Here is a 22,325-nt window from a genome sequence, read left to right as displayed (position 1 = left end):
GGCTGGTATGGGTAAAGGTTTCAGAAACTCTGGCTGTCCATAGACACTTGGGTAGCTCCCATCTCTTGGGCATTGTGAATAGCACAGCTTTGATATGGGTGTTTTGTTAGATATTTTTAAGAAAGTAAATTATTTTTTTTCGTCTAGTACTTGTATGGATTGATTTTTTTACATTTAGATCTTTGATCCCATCTGAGTGTGATTTCGGATTATGATGAGAAGTGTGGACCCAACTTTATCTTTTTTCCCCAATGATTCTCTATTTTGTTTCAATGTCGTCTATTAAAAGTTAATTGTTTCTCAGTGATTTGAGAATTGTTAACCATATGTTCAATTGGGCCTTGTATGGAATTTCAATCATCCCTTTGATCTGCCTGTCCTACCCATGCCAGCGGCACACAGTTTTGGCGTACACTTTAATACCTAAAGGAGAGTCTCTGGTAGGGTGGAGAATAAGGAGCCTTACTCTGGGAAGAGATAGGTCCTTCCATCACTCCCCAGAGCGGGTGGAGGGGAGATGGAGGAATGCATGGCTTGGAGGAGAGAAGAAGCTCACCCTGACTCCCAGGATGGGGGCGACGGGGATTCACTTGTCCTGGGGAAGAGACCCCATTTTCCTGGAGGAGCTCACACTCAGTCCTGGCACACATTTGCTGCGTATTGAATCATGTTTAATGAACAAATGAGGAATCGGTTATTTCCACTCTAGATGTGGATGTTTACTAAGGCTCTGGGAACCGCCCTGGATCTGGGCTCTGCCCCAGAGAAGGGGAGTCAGTGACAGGGGGTGTCACTCCAGCCCCCACTCTTTGAAGCGTCTCATCGTTCTCCGTATCCAGGGCAGGAAGCTGGAAATCCTGGTGAAGACTGCTGGAGGAGTCCCAAAGTCGTTTCCGTAGGAGACGATGCCCTGGGCCACGTTGTTACACACAAGAGGGCCACCGGAGTCCCCCTGTGGGCAAGCAGAGGAAGGGACACTAAGCCGGGCCTCCATTCTCCAGGCCTCCCCCCTCCTGAGGCCCTATGGCCCTCCCTCAGAGAAAACAGGCATGGGTGGGCTCCTTCCACTGCTGGCTGTGTGTGAGATGGGAGGCGGAGGGGCAGCAGAAGTCGAGCTTCTGGATTTTTCCATCACTGGGCTTCAGCCCTGGCTATGGTTATTCTCCAGAACAACCCAGGCCAAGGTACCTTCACCGGCCCCAGGAAAACGCTGCACATGTACGCCCTGTGTCTGGTGCACCTGCTATTCCCCCAGAGACCGGATTGACGGGGAAAAGTCCCCCACCTCACTCTGCTCTGGGCCCCAGACTGAGGCCATGGGGATGTAGTCTGTCCCCACTTCCCAGTCTGCCCACGTCCCTTTGTCTCGGACAGTGTCGGCAGATGCCCGTGGTCTTACCAGGAAGGTGCATTTCCTCTCTCTTGGGTCGCCCACACAAATCTGTGTTCGGCCAGTGTAGACCATGAAGCGTCTACGGCACTCCCCATTCCTCTGCACTGTCAGCTGCACGTCTTGGAGCGTGTCTGTTCTCCTGTTCAGGCCGAGAAGGCCCCAGCCGGCCACGGTGCACAGGGTCCCAGGACTCAGCCTGCCCTGGGTCTGCGGCAGAGCCACCGGCCTCACAGCTCGAGTATGTCTGACTCTGCTTCTCAGCTGGCAGGAAGCATGCAGGCACTCAGGGACTGTCTATGCCATGCTCACCCCATGCCTACCACCACCCTGGGAGTCTGCTCGGCTTCCCCCTCCCTGGTCCCCCAAGCTGGGAGGGAGCCGCCCGGGTGAAGTACCAGAGGGTCGGTACCTGCAGTAACATGATGTCATTCTGGTGGTTCCGCTGATTGTACCCGGGGTGGGGGATGGCTCTGAGCACCGGTATGCGCTGCTGAGTCCCTTCCAACCTGCTGATGTTGTGGGCCCCCAGGATGACACTTATTTGTCTGCAAAGGAAAGGGAGCCTAGAAGTAGGTCTGAGCTGCAGGAACTGCACTCCCCGATGCAGGTCACGTGACAGCCCAGGGTGGCGAGACCTCAGCCAAGGGAGGTGGGGACAGGAGGGCTCTGGCACTGGGCTCTATGCCCTTGGTCTCCACAGCCTTGAGCTGTGGGTGGTAGGAAACTCAGTGACCTTATATTTGGCCTCCCCTACAATAAAAAAGGAGCTTGAATTCATATTTTGAGCCCCAATGTGTGCCTTCCATCTCCCCATCTTGCTCTTTTTGATCAGGTCCTCGTTTCTCCCCATTTACAATGGCCTGCTCCCTGCTCCCCAAGCCCTAGCTGCTCTTTTTTCACCCCTTTATTGCTAGAACCCTGCTTTCAATGGCTCCTCTCATGAAATCTTCTGGACCTGCTCTGCTGGTGCCCAGAAGCCCCTTAGTGACTCACCTTCCCGAGCAGCGAGCTGCTGTCATCACAAAGTCTTCTCGCACCAGAAATCCCCCACAAGTGATCAGACCCACTGGTGTCTGGATCTGAACATATGCCATGTAAGGGTGGGAATGGGGCCTGGCCTCTTGGCCTCCGATGATCTGCCCTGGAAGGAAGCATTAGGCACTTATCTCTGCACTGACAGGTGTGTGGGCTTCGGCTTGGTGGCTCCAGAAATGTTAGAAGATGGCGAGGCAGGAGAGGTGCTACACGGGCCGGAGAAGCTGGTGGTTCATGAGAACTGGGTCTGCAGGGCACCAGCCTTGGGGGAGGCTCCAGGAGTCTGCAGGAAACGCCGCTGGCTCCCCATCCCAGCCTCAGCTCCCTCCCACCTCCCCAGAAGGCAAGGCCAGCTGCAGCCTCCCATAATGAGGAAGGTTCCTCTGCTGTGGGGATGGCAGATCCGGAGCCCTCTGAGCAGCCTCTCCCTGCAGTCCCGTGCTACTTTCTTCCTCAGGGAGTCTCCAGATCCCTGTGAGTCCAGCTCACGGGCAGCTCATGAATTTAAGGCTCTAAGGATGAGCCGGCGGGCCTGCTATTGCTGTATCTTTATCTCCTAGGCTCTGCCACAGGAGCTGCAGAATGAGTTCAGAGAGCATGTTTATATAGCAAGTAATACGTGCCAGGACGACTCCAGGAATTTTATGTACACTGAGTCATTTAACTCTCATGTCAGCTCTCTGAGGTAGGCCTGACATAATTCCTGTTTTATAGATGATGGAGCTGAGGAACTCTGAACTCATACAAGCTGCCCAATGATACAGGGTTAGGGAGTGCCTGAGTGGTCTGGCTCCAGAGTCTATGGGATGGGGTTGGCCCCTGAGGATGGGGACGGTCACTCACCTGCCCTAGCCCTGGGAGGCAGGAGAAGGACCACCAGGAGCAGGAGTGGCTGCATCGTCCTGGGAAGTCTGCCCAGTCAGTTGCTGCTGGTCTTCCTCCTGCCAGACTTTGAGCCCCTGAAAGAGGAAGGAAGGGTGAGGGTGGGGGCTTGAGAATTCGCATTCCCATTCTCCTGCTGCTGTGCTAGGTTTCATCACCCAAGGCTGCCCAAGAGGCTTGCCCACTAACTGCCAGTGATGTGGGGGAAGACAGTAACCCAAGGCTTCAGCGCAATATTCTGCACAGCTGCTGAGTCATTACTGGCCGTGGAAATGGGAACCCAGGGCAACAGGGATGGGGACAGGGTCACTGTGTCCCAGAACCTCAAACCCACCTAATTCAATAATCCCTACAAGCATCAAAGCTGGGAGCTCTCTATTTCCTCCTTCCTCTCCCTCATTGACTGGAGCCTGCATGTCTTCACCCTTTGGTCTTAGCCCCCTGTTGAGACCCTTGCTGCTCCCACTTCTTTCTAGAAGTTGTCATGCAGACTGAGTAGCTGTCTCTCCTGAGTGTGTGGAGGGCACTGCCAGAGAAAGGAAAGGGAAGAATGAGGCTCTCCACTGACCATTATGCTCTCAGGTCTCTTGAGCCCCAGCAAACTCTCAGTGAAATCCTGACACTGTGGACGACTTCTGTTCTCCTGCTTCCTACTCAAGGCAAAGGCCTTTATGTCCCAGAAGGTTCTCTGCATGCAGAAAAGGCCTAGTGACTTGATTTTGTTGCAAGCCATCAGACCCTGGTGGAAAAACATCTCAAATCCTATTCATCCATGGTATAAGAGTCCCATCAACCTAATCCCATCTCTGCCCCGGGGGTGATAGCTCCTAAGAAGGAGGTACGTCACTGCTGTGCTCCCCGTAACACATGAAGAAGTGGACCCAGGCATTCATCACTGAGAGAAAGGCACGGCAGAGTCCTGCAGAGTAACACAGTGGGCTGTGAGACACTCATAAAAATACTTAGAAGACTGTGTTGGCACAGAAAAACATTATAGTATGGTAAAATTTTTGCAAAAGTATCAGAATTGAAAACTAATACAATTCTCAGTCTTTTATGGATTGTGATAACCCACTTGAAAATCTTATGAAAGTTAAGGATCTCCTCCCTATATATAAATATACATCAATTATCACCAATTTTAAAGCTGTAAAGATCTTAATTCCTTCTCTATTACACTCTCAATGATTGCAACCTCATGAAATTTCTTCATGAATCTGAAAACTAATATCTAGAAAATGGAAAAAAAGCAAAAATAGTATGAGAGCTTTATTAGTGCCTTAGTATTTGGGTAAGTTTAATTTATTGTTACTTAAATTTTTAACTCTTAATTTTGTTTTAAAATTATTACTCTAACTTAAACAAAGGGGAAAGTAGAAACAACAGACTGCCCATGTGAAAAAAGAGGAGTAAAATATATGCTCCCAATGATCTGAATAGAGATGTGGATAGGGGATTTCATTAACAGTGACTAGGATTCCATGCCAATTTTCCCACTAGAAACAACCCAAAACAAAGCTGTTTAAAATGTATAAAAACCTTAGAAGTCTTGAAGAACTCCCAAAGCAAGAGAGATTATTAGGTTAAAACAGAAGGAATAATGGGAATCCAGCAGTAGCTATTATTATTCTGAGGTAATTTGCTGAACCCACAAAATTTGCACTTTTGTTTTGATGACCATATAAGGTGAGGGGTGTAGAAATGAAAGACCAAGACCCACACAAGCAGGTCTGGTCAAACCCTCCCCACAATAAGCTGGGAACTTAAAAGTCTACATGCTCAAAGTAACCAAAAAGAGGTATTGGGCTAGCTCTTGCAAATAATTTCGTGAAAGATTGTAATTACCTGGACTTTTTATGGACTCTCAAACATTGAACTGCCGTTAATGTGGTTATATCTTGTGTACCAAAGTACTTGGCAGAGTCAAATGTAAATCTAGAGGAAATTCACTTAATTCCGGAATTTGACACCTAAAAATTTATTTTTCAAGTTTAATGATAAACATATAGTCAAATGTAAACAGATCAACAAGCAAACAAAGATACAAGACACCATGACTAAGAAACAATAGATAAGAAAAGAGGGGGAAAAACCCGTTAATTATTGGGATAATATTATTAGTATAATAAAATACAGATCGAAAAACTTATTATGTTGAAATAAAAACAAACCTTAAAAGAATTCCAGGGAACATGAACCTTAAAAAAAGTGACATAACATTTGAAAGAGAACTAAATACGACTTTCAAAAGTGAAAAAATGAAAAACTAAAATTAAAATCTCAGTGAATAGAGTTAATAACAGTTTAGACAAAGATGAAAAGAGAATTACTAACCTAAAATAGTTCAGAGATCTTCCTGCTTAAGGAAGGAAATGAGCTGCCGACTGGAAGAGTGAGCAGCCTTACTCAGCATCAGAAGAGTGATCTAACAGAGCCAATCTGCAAGGACTGGAAAGTGAATTACAGCAGGAGAAAATCAGACTTCTATGCAGTGGATGCTGGATACATATTTAGAAGCCTAAGACGTGTAGCTAACAATGTCTTGGTGCTCCAGCCTGGTGTCAGGCCTAAGCCTCTGAGGTGGGAGAGCTGAGTTCAGGACATTGGACCACTAGAGACCTCCTGGTCCCATGCAGTATCAATCAGTGAGAGCTCTCCCAGACATTTCCATCTCAACTTTAAGACCCAGCTCCACCCAATGGTCAGTAAGCTCCAGTGTTGGATGCCCCATGCCAATCAACTAGCAAGACAGAAACAAAACCCCACCCACTAGCAGAGAGGCTGCCTGAAATCATATTAAGTTCACAGACACCACAAAACACCCCCCAGGGCATGGCCCTGCACACCAGAAAGACAAGATCCAGCCCGACACACCAGAACACAGGCACCAGTCCCCTCCACAAGGAAGCTTACACAAGCCACTGAACCAACCTCACCCACTGGGGGCAGACACCAAAAACAATGGGAACTGCAAAGCTGCAGCCTGTGAAAAGGAGACCCCAAACACAGTAAGTTAAAATGAGAAGACAGAGAAACATGCAGCAGATGAATGAGCAAGATAAAAACTCACCAGACCAAACAAATGAAGAGGAAATAGGCAGTCTACCTGAAAAGAATTCAGAATGATAGTAAAGATGATCCAAAATCTTGGAAATAGAATGGAAAAAATACAAGAAATGTTTAACAAGGACCTAGAAGAACAAAAGAGCAAACAAACAATGATGAACAACACAATAAATGAAATTAAAAATTCTCTAGAAGGAATCAAGAGCAGAATAACTGAGGCAGAAGAACAGATAAGTGACCTGGAAGATAAAATAGTGGAAATAACTACCACAGAGCAGAATAAAGAAAAAAGAATGAAAACAATTGAGGACAGTCTAAGAGACCTCTGCAACAACATTAAACACACCAATATTCAACTTATAGGGGTCCCAGAAGAAGAAGAGAAAAAGAAAGGGTCTGAGAAAATATCTGAAGAGATTATAGTTGAAAACTTCCCTCACATGGGAAAGGAAATAGTCAGTGAAGTCCAGGAAGCACAGAGAGTCCCATACAGGATAAATCCAAAGAGAAACATGCCACGACATATATTAATCAAACTATGAAAAATTAAATACAAAGAAAAAATATTAAAAGCAGCAAGGGAAAAGTAACAAATAACATAGAAGGGAATCCCCATAAAGTTAACAGCTGATCTTTCAGCAGAAACTCTGCAAGCCAGAAGGGACTGGCAGGACATATATAAAGTGATGAAGGGGAAAACCTACAACCAAGATTACTCTACCCAGCAAGGATCTCATTCAGATTTGATGGAGAACTTAAAACCTATACAGACAAGCAAAAGTTAAGAGAATTCAGCACAACCAAAGCAGCTTTACAACAAACACTAAAGGAATTCTCTAGGCAGAAAACACAAGAGAAGGAAAAGACCTACAAAAACAAACCCAAAACAATTTAGAAAATGGTAATAGGAACAAACATATCAATAATTACCTTAAATGTAAATGGATTAAATGTTCCAACCAAAAGACACAGACTGGCGGAATGGATACCAAAACAAGACCCATATATATGCGGTCTACAAGAGACCCACTTCAGACCTAGGGACACATACAGACTGAAAGTGAGGGGATGGAAAAGGATATTCCATGCAAATGGAAATCAAAAGGAAGTTGGAGTAGCAATTCTCATATAAGACAAAATAGACTTTAAAATAAAGACTACTACAAGCGACAAAGAAGGACACCATATAATGATAAAGGGATCAATCCAAGAAGAAGATATAACAATTATAAATATTTAGGCACCCAACATAGGAGCACCTCAATACATAAGGCAAATGCCAACAGCCATAAAAGGGGAAATCAACAGTAACACAATAATAGAACCCACTTTCACCAATGGACAGATCATCCAAAATGAAAAAAATAAGGAAACACAAGCTTTAAATGACACATTAAACAAGGAGTATTTAATTGATATTTATAGGACATTCCATCCAAAAATAACAGAATACACTTTCTTCTCAAGTGCTCATGGAACATTATCCAGGATAGATCATATCTTGGGTCACAAATCAAGTCTTGGTAAATTTAAGAAAATTGAAAACATATCAAGTATCTTTTCTGACCACAACACTATGAGGCTAGATACCACTTAGAGGGGAAAAAAAAAAACTGTTAAAATTACAAACACATGGAGGGTAAATAATACACTACAAAATAACCAAGAGGTCACTGAAGAAGTCAAAGAGGAAATAAAAAAATACCTAGAAACAAATGACAATGAAAACATGATGACCCAAAACCTATGTGATGCAGCAAAAAGTTCTAAGAGGGAAGTTTATAGTAATACAATCCTATCTCAAGAAACAAGAAAAATCTCAAATAAACAACCTAAACTTAAACCTAAAGCAATCAGAGAAAGAAGAACAAAACCTCCAATGTTAGCAGAAGGAAAGAAATCATAAAGATCAGATCAGATATAAATGAAAAGGAAATGAAGAAAACGATAACAAAGATCAATAAAACTAAAAGATGGTTCTTTGAGAAGATAAACAAAATTGATAAACCATTAGCCAGACTCATCACGAAAAAAAGGGAGAAGACTCAAATCAACAGAATTAGAAATGAAAAAGGAGAAGTAACAACTTACACTGCAGGAATACAAAGGATCATGAGAGATTACTACAAGCAACTATACACCAATAAAATGGACAACCTGGAAGAAATTGACAAATTCTTAGAAAAGTACAACTTTCCAAGACTGAACCAGGAAGAAATAGAAAATATAAACAAACCAATCACAAGCCCTGAAATTGAAACTGTGATTAAAAATCTTCCAACAAAAAAAACCCAGGACCAGATGGCTTCACAGGTGAATTCTATCAAATATTTAGAGAAGAGCTAACACCTATCCTTCTCAAACTCTTCTGAAATATAGCAGAGGGAGGAACACTCCCAAACTCATTCTACGAAGCCAGCATCACCCTGATACCAAAACCAGACAAAAATGTCACAAAAAAAGAAAATTACAGACCAACATCACTGATGAAAATAGATTCAAAAATCCTCAACAAAATACTAGCAAACAGAATCCAACAGCATATTAAAAGGATCATACACCATGATCAAGTGGGGTTTATTCCAGGAATGCAAGGATTCTTCATTATATGCAAATCAATCAATGTGATACACCATATTAGCCAGTTGAAGGATAAAAAACATGTGATCATCTCAATAGATTCAGAAAAAGCTTTTGACAAAATTCAACACACATTTATGATAAAAATTCTCCAGAAACTAGGCATAGAATGAACTTGACTCAACATAATAAAGGCCATATATGACAAGTCCACAGCCAACCTAGTTCTCAATGGTGAAATTTGAAACCATTTCCTCTAAGATCAAGAAGAAGACAAAGTTGCCCATTCTCACCTCTATTATTCAACATAGTTTTGGAAGTTTTAGCCACAGCAATCAGAGAAGAAAAAGAAGTAAATGAATCCAAATCAGAAAAGAAGAAGTAAAGATGTCACTGTTTGCAGATGACATGATGCTATACGTAGAGAATCCTAAAGATTCTACCAGAAAACTACTAGAGCTAATCAATGAAGTTGGCAAAGTAATAGGATACAAAATTAATGCATAGAGGTCTCTTGCATTCCTATACACTAATGATGAAAAATCTGAAAGAGAAATTAAGGAAACACTCCCATTTACCACTGCAACAAAAAGAATGAAATACCTAGGAATAAACCTACCTAGGTAGACAAAAGACCTGTATACAGAAAAGTATAAGACACTGATAAAAGAAATTAAAGATTATAGAAACAGATGGAGAGATATACCATGTTCTTGGATTGGAAGAATCAACATTGTGAAAATGACTGTACTACCCAGAACAATCTACAGATTCAGAGCAATCCCTATCAAACTACCAATGGCAGTTTTCACAGAGCTAGAACAAAAAAATTCACAATTTGTATGGAAACTCTAAAGACCCTGAATAGCCAAAGCAATCTTGAGAAAGAAAAACAAAGCTGGAGGACTCAGGCTCCCTGACTTCAGACTATACTACAAAGCTACAGTAATCAAGGTAGTAGGGTAGTGGCATAAAAACAGAAATATAGATCAGTGGAACAGGATAGAAAGCCCAGAGATAAATCCACACACATATGGTCACCTTATTTTTGATAAAGGAGGCAAGAATATACAATGGAGAAAGACAGCCTCTTCAATAAGTGGTGTTGCAAAAACTGAACAGCTACATGTAAAAGAATGAAATTAGAACACTCCCTAACACCATACACAAAAATAAACTCAAAATCGATTACAGACCTAAATATAAGGCCAGACACTATAAAACTCTTAGAGGAAAACATAGGCAGAACATTCTATGACATAAATCACAGCAAGATCCTTTTTGACCAACCTCCTAGAGAAATGGAAATAAAAACAAAAATAAACAAATAGGAGGTAATGAAACTCAAAAGCTTTTGCACAGCAAAGGAAACCATAAACAAGATAAAAAGACAACCCTCAGAATGGGAAAAAATATTTGCAAATGAAGCAACTGACAAAGGATTAATCTCCAAAATTTGCAAGCAGCTCATGCACCTCAATATCAGTAAAACAAACAACCCAATCCAAAAATGGGCAGAAGACCTAAATAGAAATTTCTCCAAAGAAGACATATAGATTGTCAACAAACATATGAAAGGATGCTCAACATCACTAATCATTAGAGAAATGCAAATCCAAACTACAATGAGGTATCACCTCACACCAGTAAGAATGGCTATCATCAAAAATCTATAAACAATAAATGCTGGAGAGGGTGTGGAGAAAAGGGAATCCTCTTGCACTGTTGGTGGGAATGTAAATTGATACAGTCACTATGAAGAACAGTATGGAGGTTCCTTAAAAAACTAAAAGTAGAACTACCATACGACCCAGCATCCCACTCCGGGGCCTATACCCTGAGAAAACCGTAATTCAAATATAGACATGTACCACAATATTTATTGCAGCACTATTTATAATAGCCAGGACATGGAAGCAACCTAAGTGTCCATCGACAGATGAATGGATACAGAAGGTGTGACGCATACACACAGTGGAATATTACTCAGCCATGCAAATAAATGAAATCAAACTATTTGTAGTAAGGTGGGTGGACCTACAGACAGAGTCTGTCATACAGAGTGAAGTAAGTCAGAAAGAGAAAAACAAATACTGTATGCTAACACATATATATGGAATGTTAAAAAAAAAAGGTTGTGATGAACCTAGGGGCAGGACAAGAATAAAGACGCAGACGTAGAGCATGGACTTGAGGACATGGGGAGGGGAAGGGTAAGCTGGGACGGAGTGAGAGAGTAGAATTGACGTATATACACTACGAAATGTAAAATAGCTAGCTAGTGGGAAGAAGCTGCGTAGCACAGGGAGATCAGTTTGGTGCTTTGTGACCACCTAGTGGGGTGGGATAGGGAGGGTGGGAGGGAGACCCAGAGGGAGGGCATATAGGGATGTATGTATACATATAGCTTATTCACTTTGTTATACAGTGGAAGCTAACACAACATTGTAAAGCAATTATACTCCAATAAAGATGTTAAAAAAGTAAATAAATTAGTTCTGAAAGAAGTGTAAAGGATGGATCCCAGACAGGTATAAAGATAAAAAAATAGAAAATAGTAGAATTAGAAGGTTAAACATATGTTGAATTAAAGTTCTAGAAGAATGAGAGACAATGAGAAGAGGCAATATATAATCAGATATTGGCTGAGATTTTTAAAATAACTGGTGAAAAACTTTTAATTAGAGGTTAAAAAGATAAATCTCAAGCAAAATAATAAAAAGAAATCCATATCAAGAAATCATATGCAGAAACGTTAAGAGCGTCTAGAGAAAGAAAGGCAGATTACTTTCAAGTGACTGGCAGATCAAAGCTGAGTTTTCAACAGCTGCAGTGAGTGGATGCTACCCAGAAAGCAACATTTTCTTAGTCATTTGGGAAGATTTAAAAACACATCTTATAAATTGATTAGTAATGATATAGAATTTAAAATGGCTGATGAAAAAAATGAACACATATAGAACATCTTACCCAACAAAGGCAGACTACACATTTTACAAGCAGAGATGGATGTTGAGCACAGATTAGGCCATAGATTAGGTCTAAAAATGTTTAAAGGATTAAAATGATACATTATTTGTTATAGGCCACAATGAGTTTAAGCTAGAAATCCTTAAAAAGAATATGAGAAGAAAATCCTTATATTTTTAAAACTAGAGAAATAGACTGCTAAATACAATTGATAATTGAATGATGCGGGTTTGAACCACTTGGCTCCACTTATACACGAGTTATTTTTCTTTTTCTTTAAATTTAATTTTTATTTTATATTAGAGTATAGTTGATTTACAATGTTGTGTTAGTTTCAGGTGTATAGCAAAGTGATTCAGTTATACATATACATATACCCATTCTTTATCAGATGCTTTCCCATATAGGTTATTACAGATTATTGAGTAGTGTTCTCTGTGCTTTACATATGTCCTTGTTGATTATCTATCTTACGTATAATAGCGTGTATATGTTAATCACAAACTCCTAATTTATCCCTCCCCCCTCCTTTTCCTTTTGGTAACTGTAAGTTTGTTTTATATGCCTATGCGTGTTTTTCTGTTTTATAAAGAAGTTCATTTGTATCATTTTTTTTTAGATTCCACATATAAGTGACATCATATGATATTTGTCTTTCTCTGTCTGACTTACTTCACTTAGTATGATAATCTCTAGGTCCATCCATGTTGCTGCAAATGGCATTATTTCATTCTATTTTATGGCCGAGTAATATTCCATTGTATATATGTACCACATCTTCTTTATCCATTCCTTTGTTGATAGACATTTAGGTTGATTCCATGTCTTGGCTGTTGTAACTAGTGCTGCAATGAACATTGGGTTACATGTATCTTTTTAAGTTGTGGTTTTCTCTGGATATACGCCCAGGGCTGGGATTGCTGGATCATATGGTCATTCTATTTTTAGTTCTTGAAGGAACCTCCATACTGTTCTCCCTAGTGGTTGTACTGATTTACATTCCCACCAAGAGTGTAGGAGGGTTCCCTTTTCTCCACACCCTCTCCAGCATTTATTGTTTGTAGCCTTTTTGATGATGGCCATTCTGACTGGTGTGAGGTGATACCTCATTGTAGTTTTGATTTGCATTTCTCTAATAATTAGTGATGTTGCACATCTTTTCACATGCTTTTTGGCCATCTGTATGTCTTCTTTGGAGAAATGTCTATTTAGGTCTTCTGCACATTTTTTGATTTTTTTCTTGATATTTAGCTGCATGAGCTGTTTGTATATTTTGGAGATTAATCCCTTGTTGGTCACTTTGTTTGCAAATATTTTCTCCCATTCCGTGTGTTGCATTTTGTTTATGGTTTCCTCTGCTGTCTAAAAGCTTTTAAGTTTAATTAGGTCCCATTTGTTTATTTTTGGTTTGATTTTCATTATTCTAGGAGGTGGATCAAAAAGATATTGCTGAAGTTTATGTCAAAGTTTGTTCTTCCTATGTTTTCCTCTAAGAGTTTTATAGTATCCAGTCTTACATTTAGTTCTTTACTCCATACGAGTTTATTTTTGTGTTAGATAATGTTCTAGTTTCATTCTTTTACATGTAGCTGTCCAGTTTTTCCAGCACCTCTTCTTATTGAAGAGACTGTTCTTGTCTCCTTTGTCATAGATTAATTGACCACAGGTGTGTAAGTTTTTTTCTGGGCTGTCTATTTTGTTTCATTGATCTATATTTCTGTTTTTGTGCCAGTACCATAATGTCTTGATTACTGTAGCTTTGTAGTATAGTCAGAAGTCAGGGAGTCTGATTCCTCCAGCTCCTTTTTTCTTTCTCAGGATTTCTTTGGTTATTTGGGGTCTTTTGTGTTTCCATATAAATTTTAATATTTTTTATTCTGGTTCTGTGAAAAATGCCATTGATTATTTGATAGCGATTGCATTGACTATAGATTGGCTTGGGTAGTATAGTCATTTTGACAGTATTGATTCTTCCAATTCAAGAACATGGTATATCTTTCCATCTGTTTGAGTAGTCTTTGATTTCTTTCATCGGTGTCTTATAGTTTTCCAAGTGCATGTCTTTTGCCTTCTTAGGTAGGTTTATTCCTAGGTATTTTATTCTTTTGGATGTGATGGTAAATGGGATTGTTTTCACGATTTCTCTTTCTGATCTTTCATTGTTAGTGTATAGAAATGCAAGAGTTTTCTGTGTATTAATTTTGTATCCTGAAACTTTACCAAATTCATTGATTAGCTCTAGTAGTTTTCTGATGGCATCTTTAGGATTGTATATATATAGGATCATGTCATCTGCAAACAGTGACAGTTTTATTTCTTCTTACCCAATTTTGATGTCTTTTATTTCTTTTCCTTCTCTGATTGCCATGAGTAGGAATTCCAAAACTATGTTGAATAATAGTGGCGAGAGTGGACATCCTTGTCCTGTTCTTAATCTTAGAGGAAATGCTTTCAGATTTTCCACCATTGAGAATGATGTTTGCTCTGGGTTTGTTGTATATGGTCTTTATTATGTTGAGGTAGTTTCCCTCTATGCCCACTTTCTGGAGAGTTTTTATCATAACTGGATGCTGAGTTTTGTCAAAAGCTTTTTCTGCATCTTTTGAGGTGATCATATGGTTTTTATTCTTCAATTTGTTGATGTGGTGCATCACACAGATTTATTTGCAGATATTGAAAAATCTTTACATCCCTGACATAAATCCCACTTGATCATGCTGTATGGGTCTCTTAAAGTATTGTTGGATTTGGTTTGCTAGCATTTTGTTGAGGATTTTTGCGTCTATGTTCATCAGTGATATTGATTTTCTTTTTTTGTAGTATCTTTGTCTGGTTTTGGTATCAGGGTGATGGTGGCCTCATAGAATGAGTTTGGGAGTATTTTTTCCTTTGCAATTTTTTTGGGAATACTTTCAAAAGGATAGGTGTTAACTCTTTTCTAAATGCTTGATAGAAGTTACCTGTGAAATCATATGGCCCTGGACTTTTGTTTGTTGGAAATTTTAAAATCACAGTTTCAATTTCAGTACTTGTGATTGGTTTATTCGTATTGTCTATTTCTTCCTGGCTCAGTCTTGGAAGATTGTACCTTTCTAAGAAATTGTCCGTTTCTTCTAGGTTGTCCATTTTATTAGCATATAGTTGCTTGTAGTAGTTTCTTCAGATCCTTTATGTTTCTGTTGTAACCTCTTCTTCATTTTTAATTTTATTGATTTGAGTCCTCTCCCTTTTTTTCTTGATGAGTTTGGCTAGAGTTTACCTTTTCAAAGGATGAGCTTTTAGTTTCATTGATCTTTTTTGTTGTTTTCTTTGTCTCTATTTTATTTATTTTGGCTCTGATCTCTATGATTTCTTTCATTCAAGAACTTTGGGGTTTTTTTATTGTTGTTGTTCTTCTTCTTTCTCTAATTGCTTTAGGTGTAAAGTTAGGTTGTTTATTTGAGATTTTTGTTTTTTCCTCAGGTAAGATTGTTTTGCTATAAACTTCCCTCTTAGAACTGCTTTTGCTGCATCCCATAGGTTTTGGAACATTGTGTTTTAGTTTTCATTTCTCTCTAGGTATTTTTTGAGTTCCTCTTTGATTTTGTCAGTGATCCATTGGTTGTTTAATAACATATTGTTTAGCCTCCAAGTGTTTGTGGTTTTTTACAGTTTTTTTCTAATAGTTGATTTATGATCTCATAGTGTTGTGGTCGGAGAAGAAGCTTGATATGATTTCAGTTTTCTTAAAGTTACCAAGGCTTGCTTTGTGACCCAGCAGGTGATCTCTCCTGGAGAATGTTCCATGTGCCCTTGAGAAGAATGTGTATTCTAATGCTTTTGGATGGAATGTTCTATAAATATCAATTAAATCCATCTGGTCTAATGTGTCATTTAAGGCCCATATTTCCTTATTGATTTTCTGTCTGGATGATCTGTCCATTGATGTAAGTGGGGTGTTAAAGTTCCCCACTATTATTGTGTTACTGTTGATGTCTCCATTTATGGCTGTTAGCATTTGTCTTGTATATTGATCTGCTCCTATGTTGGGTGCATATATATTTACAATTATTTTATCTTCTTCTTGGATTGATCCCTGGATCATTATTAGTGTCCTGCTTTGTCTCTTATAACAGTCTTTATTTTAAAGTCTAGTTTATCTGATATGAGTATTGGTACTCCAACTTTCTTTTGATTTCCATCTGTGTGGAATACCGTTTTCCATCCCCTCACTTTCAGTCTGTATGTGTTCCTAGATCTGAGGTGGGTCTCTTGTAGACAGCATATATATGGTTCTTGTTTTTAAGAGCATTTTCTCTGTTAATTTATTTAAAACAACATACAATTAATTAAAGGGCAATTTTGACATTGAATTGTGGTTTTTCTTACATGTTGTTTTTTATAATTTACTTTCTCATATAATATTTTTTACATCTTTATTGGACTATAATTGCTTTACAATGGTGTGTTAGTCTCTTCTTTATAACAAAGTGAGTCAGTTATACATATACATATGTTCCCATATCTCTTCCCTCTTGCATCTCCCTCCCTCCCACCATCCCTATCTCACCCCTCTAGGTGGTCACAAAGCACCGAGCTGATCTCCCTGTGCTATGTGGCTGCTTCCCACTAGCTATCCATTGTACGTTTGGTAGTGTATATATGTCCATGCCACTCTCTCACTTTGTCACAGCTTACCCTTCCACCTCCCCATATCCTCAAGTCCATTCTCTACTAGGTCTGTGTCTTTATTCCTGTCTTACCCCTAGGTTCTTCATGACTTTTTTTTTTCTTAAATGCCATATATATGTGTCAGCATACGGTATTTGTCTTTCTCTTTCTGACTTACTTCACTCTGTATGACAGACTCTACATCCATCCACCTCATTACAAATAGCTCAATTTCGTTTCCTTTTATGGCTGAGTAATATTCCATTGTATATATGTGCCACATCTTCTTTATCCATTCATCCGATGATGGACACTTAGGTTGTTTCCATCTCTGGGCTATTGTAAATAGAGCTGCAGTGAACATTTTGGTACATGATTCTTTTAGAATTATGGTTTTCTCAGGGTATATGCCCAGTAGTGGGATTCCTGGGTCATATGGTAGTTCTATTTGTAGTTTTTTAAGGAACCTCCATACTGTTCTCCATAGTGGCTCTACCAATTCACATTCCCACCAGCAGTGCAAGAGTGTTCCCTTTTCTCCACACCCTCTCCAGCATTTATTGTTTCTAGATTTTTTGATGATGGCCATTCTGACTGGTGTGAGATTATATCTCATTGTAGTTTTGATTTGCATTTCTCTAATGATTAATGATGTTGAGCATTCTTTCATGTGTTTGTTGGTAGTCTGTAGATATTCTTTGGAGAAATGTCTATTTAGGTCTTCTGCCCATTTTTGGATTGGGCTGTTTGTATTTTTGTTATTGAGCTGCATGAGCTGCTTATAAATTTTGGAGATTAATCCTTTGTCAGTTGCTTCATTTGAAAATATTTTCCCCCTTCAGAGAGTTGTCTTTTGGTCTTGTTTATGGTTTCTTTTGCTGTGCAAAAGCTTTGCAGTTTCATTAGGTCCCATTTGTTTATTTTTGTTTTTATTTCCGTTTCTCTAGGAGGTGGGTCAAAAAGGATCTTGCTGTGATTTATGTCATAGAGTGTTCTGCCTATGTTTTCCTCTAAGAGTTTGACAGTTTCTGGCCTTACATTTAGGTCTTTAATCCATTTTGAGCTTATTTTTGTGTATGGCATTAGGGAGTGATCTAATCTCATACTTTTACATGTACCTGTCCAGTTTTCCCAGCACCACTTATTAAAGAGGCTGTCCTTTCTCCACTGTACATTCCTGCCTCCTTTATCAAAGATAAGGTGACCATATGTGCGTGGGTTTATCTCTGGGCTTTCTATCCTGTTCCATGGATCTATATTTCTGTTTTTGTGCCAGTACCATACTGTCTGGATTACTGTAGCTTTGTAGTATAGTCTGAAGTTAGGGAGCCTGATTCCTCCAGCTCCGTTTTTCTTTCTCAACATTGCTTTGGCTATTCAGGGTCTTTGTGTTTCCATACAAATTGTGAAATTTTTTGTTCTAGTTCTGTGAAAAATGCCAGTGGTAGTTTGATAGGGATTGCATTGAATCTGTAGATTGCTTTGGGTAATAGAGTCATTTTCACAATGTTTACTCTTCCAATACAAGAACATGGTATATCTCTCCATCTATTTGTATCATCCTTAATTACTTTCATCAGTGTCTTATAATTTTCTGCATACAGGTCTTTTGTCTCCTTAGGTGGGTTTATTCCTAGATATTTTATTCTTTTTGTTGCAGTGGTAAATGGGAGTTTTTTCTTGATTTCACTTTCAGATTTTTCATCATTAGTGTATAGGAATGCCAGAGATTTCTGTGCATTCATTTTGTATTCTGCTACTTTACCAAATTCATTGATTAGCTCTAGTAGTTTTCTGGTAACATCTTTAGGATTCTCTATGTATAGGATCATGTCATCTGCAAACAGTGACAGCTTTACTTCTTCTTTTCCGATTTGGATTCCTTTTATTTCCTTTTCGTCTCTGATTGCTTTGGCTAAAACTTCCAAAACTATGTTGAATAAGAGTGGTGAGAGTGGGCAACCTTGTCTTGTTCCTGATCTTAGTGGAAATGCTTTCAGTTTTTCACCATTGAGGATGATGTTGGCTGTGGGTTTGTCATATATGGCCTTTATTATGTTGAGGAAAGTTCCCTCTATGCCTACTTTCTGCAGGGTTTTTATCATAAATGGGTGTTATATTTTGCCAAAAGCTTTCTCTGCATCTATTGAGATGACCATATGGTTTTTCTCCTTCAATTTGTTAATATGGTGTATCACATTGATTGATTTGCATATATTGAAGAATCCTTGCATTCCTGGAATAAACCCCACTTGATCATGGTGTATGATCCTTTTAATGTGCTGTTGGATTCAGTTTGCTAGTATTTTGTTGAGAATTTTTTCATCTATGTTCATCAATGATAATGGCCTGTATTGGCCTGTATATTGTTCTTTGTAACATCCTTGTCTGGTTTTGGTATCAAGGTGATGGTGGCCTCGTAAAATGAGTTTGGGAGTGTTCCTCCCTCTGCTATATTTCGGAAGAGTTTGAGAAGGATAGGTGTTAGCTCTTCTCTAAAAGTTTGATAGAATTCTGTGAAACCATCTGGTCCTGGGCTTTTGTTTGTTGGAAGTTTTTTTTTTTTTTCTTTTGCGGTATGGAGGCCTTTCACTGTTGTGGCCTCTTCCATTGCAGAGCACAGGCTCCGGACGCACAGGATCAGCGGCCCCGGCTCACGAGCCCATCTGCTCCGCGGCATGTGGGATCTTCCCGGACCGGGGCACGAACCTGTGTCCCCTGCATCGGCAGGCGGACTCTCAACCACTGCGCCATCAGGGAAACCCTGTTGGAAGATTTTTAATCACAGTTTCAATTGCAGTGCTTGTGATTGGTCTGTTCATATTTTCTATTTCTTCCTGATTCAGTCTTGGCACGTTGTGCATTTCTCAGAATTTGTCTATTTCTTCCAGGTTGTCCATTTTATTGGCATAGAGTTGCTTGTAGTAATCTCTCATGATCTTTTGTATTTCTGCAGTGTCAGTTGTTACTTCTCCTTTTTCGTTTCTAATTCTATTGATTTGAGTCTTCTTCCTTTTTTTCTTGATGAGTCTAGCTAATGGTTTATCAATTTTGTTTATCTTATCAAAGAACCAGATTTTAGTTTTATTGATCTTTGCTATCATTTCCTTCATTTCTTTTTCATTTATTTCTGGTCTGATCTTTATGATTTTCCTTCTGCTAACTTTGGGATTTTTTTGTTCTTCTTTCTCTAATTGCTTTAGGTGCAAGGTTACGTTGTTTATCTGAGGTGTTTCCTGTTTCTTAAGGTAGGTTTGTATTGCTATAAACTTCCCTCTTAGAACTGCTTTTGCTGCATCCCATAGGTTTTGGGTTGTCGTGTCTCCATTGTCATTTGTTTCCTCGGTATTTTTTGATTTCCTCTTTGACTTCTTCAGTGATCACTTCATTATTAAGTACTGTATTGTTTAGCCTCCATATGTTTGTATTTTTTACAGATGTTTTCCTGTAATTGATATCTAGTCTCATAGCGTTGTGGTCGGAAAAGATACTTGATATGATTTCAATTTTCTTAAATTTTCCAACTGTTGATTTGTGCCCCAAGGTATGATCTATCCTGGATAATGTTCCATGAGCAGTTGAGAAAAATGTGTATTCTGTTGTTTTTGGATGGAATGTCCTATAAATATCAATTAAGTCCATCCTGTTTAATGTATCATTTAAAGCTTGTGTTTCCTTATTTTTTTCATTTTGGATGATCTGTCCATTGGTAGAAGTGGGGTGTTAAAGTCCCCTACTATGTATGTGTTAGTGTCAATTTCCCCCTTTATGGCTGTTAGTATTTGCCTTATGTATTGAGGTGCTCCTATGTTAGGTGCATAAATATTTACAATTGTTATATCTTCTTCTTGGATCGATCCCTTGATCATTATGTAGTGTCCTTCTTTGTCTCCTCTAATAGTCTTTATTTTAAAGTCTATTTTGTCTTATATGAGAATTGCGACTCCAGCTTTCTTTGGTTTCCATTTGCATGGAATATCTTTTTCCATCACCTCACTTTCAGTCTGTATGTGTCTCTAGGTCTGAAGTGGGTCTCTTGTAGACAGCAAATATATGGGTCTTGTTTTGGTATCCATTCAGCCAGTCTGTGTCTTTTGGTGGGAGCATTTAACCATTTACATTTAAGATAATTATCGATATGTATGTTCCTATTCCCATTTTCTTAATTGTTTTGGGTTCGTTATTATAGGTCTCTTCCTTCTCTTGTGTTTCTTGCCTAGAGAAGATCTTTTAGCATTTGTTGTAAAGCTGGTTTGGCGGTGCTGAACTCTGTCAGCTTTTGCTTGGCTGTAAAGGTTTTAATTTCTCCATCAAATCTGAATGAGATCCTTGCTGGGTAGAGTAATCTTGGTTGTAGGTTTTTCTCCTTCATCACTTTAAACATGTCCTGCCAGTCCCTTCAGGCTTGCAGAGTTTCTGCTGTAAGATCAGCTGTTAACCTTATGGGGATTCCCTTGTGTGTTATTTGTTGTTTTTCCCTTGCTACTTTTAATATATTTTCTTTGTATTTAATTTTTGACAGTTTGATTAATATGTGTCTTGGCATGTTTCTCCTTGGATTTATCCTGTATGGGACTCTCTGTGCATCCTGGACTTCATTAACTATTTCCTTTCCTATATTAGGGAAAGTTTCAACTATAATCTCTTCAAATATTTTCTCAGTCCCTTTCTTTTACTCTTCTTCTTCTGGAACCCCTATAATTTGAATGTTGGTGCATTTAATGTTGTCCCAGAGGTCTCTGAGACTGTCCTCATTTCTTTTCATTCTTTTTTCTTTATTCTGCTCTGCAGTAGTTATTTACACTATTTTATCTTCCAGGTCACTTACCTGTTCTTCTGCCTCAGTTATTCTGCTATTGATCCCTTCTAGAGTATTTTTAATTTCATTTATTGTGTTGTTCATCATTGCTTGTTTCATCTTTAGTTCTTCTAGGTCCTTGTTAAATGTTTCTTGCATTTTCTCTATTCTATTTCCAAGATTTTGGATCATCTTTACGATCATTATTCTGAATTCTTTTTCAGGTAGACTGCCTATTTCCTCTTCATTTGTTAGGTCTGGTGGGTTTTTATCTTGCTCATTCATCTGCTGTGTGTTTTTCTGTCTTCTCATTTTTCTTATCTTACTGTGTTTGGGGTCTCATTTTTGCAGGCTGCAGGTTTGTAGTTCCCGTTGTTTTTGGTGTCTGTCCCCAGTGGCTAAGGTTGGTTCAGTGGGTTGTGTAGGCTTCCTGGTGGAGGGGACTGGTGCCTATGTTCTGGTGGGTGAGGCTGGATCTTGTCTTTGTGGTGGGCAGGTCCACATCTGGTGGTGTGTTTTTGGTGTCTGTTGACTTATTATAATTTTAGGCAGCCTCTCTGCTAATGGGTGGTGTTGTGTTCCTGTCCTGCTAGTTGTTTGGCATAGGGTGTCCAGCACTGTATCTTGCTGGTCGTTGAGTGAAGCTGGGTGTTGGTGTTGTGATGGAGATCTCTGGGAGATTTTTGCCATTTGATATTACGTGGAGCTGGGAGGTCTCTTGTGGACCAGTGTCCTGAAGTTGGCTCTCCCACCTCAGAGACACAGCACTGACTCTTGGCTGCAGCAGCAAGAGCCTTTCATCTACATGGCTCAGAATAAAAGGGAGAAAAAGTAGAAAGAGAAAGACAGAAAGAAAGAAAGAAAGAAAGAAAGAAAGAAAGAAAGAAAGAAAGAAAGGGAGGAAGGAAGGAAGGAAGGAAGGAAGAAAGAAATAAAGTACAGTAAGGTAAA

General features: G+C 39.4%; 1 protein-coding gene across 1 annotated transcript in view; it reads right to left on the bottom strand.

Moving 5' to 3' along the window:
* Positions 1 to 690: 690 nt before the first annotated feature.
* Positions 691 to 22,325, bottom strand: part of LOC309819251 (uncharacterized protein) — a 38,604-nt gene continuing 16,969 nt past the window's right edge. The window contains exons 7-11 of the mRNA XM_082649381.1: positions 3,272 to 3,330; positions 2,387 to 2,534; positions 1,803 to 1,938; positions 1,400 to 1,654; positions 691 to 952 (exon numbers count right to left, since the gene is read on the bottom strand). Of these exons, the coding sequence (XP_082505507.1) occupies positions 791 to 952; positions 1,400 to 1,654; positions 1,803 to 1,938; positions 2,387 to 2,534; positions 3,272 to 3,330 (760 nt within the window). The 3' untranslated portion in view covers positions 691 to 790. The remainder of the gene's footprint in view (positions 953 to 1,399; positions 1,655 to 1,802; positions 1,939 to 2,386; positions 2,535 to 3,271; positions 3,331 to 22,325) is intronic.

Source organism: Grampus griseus (assembly GCF_964374135.1).
Source record: "Grampus griseus genome assembly, chromosome: 2".
NCBI lineage: Eukaryota > Metazoa > Chordata > Mammalia > Artiodactyla > Delphinidae > Grampus > Grampus griseus.
This window is presented reverse-complemented; position numbering and strand designations above follow the sequence as displayed.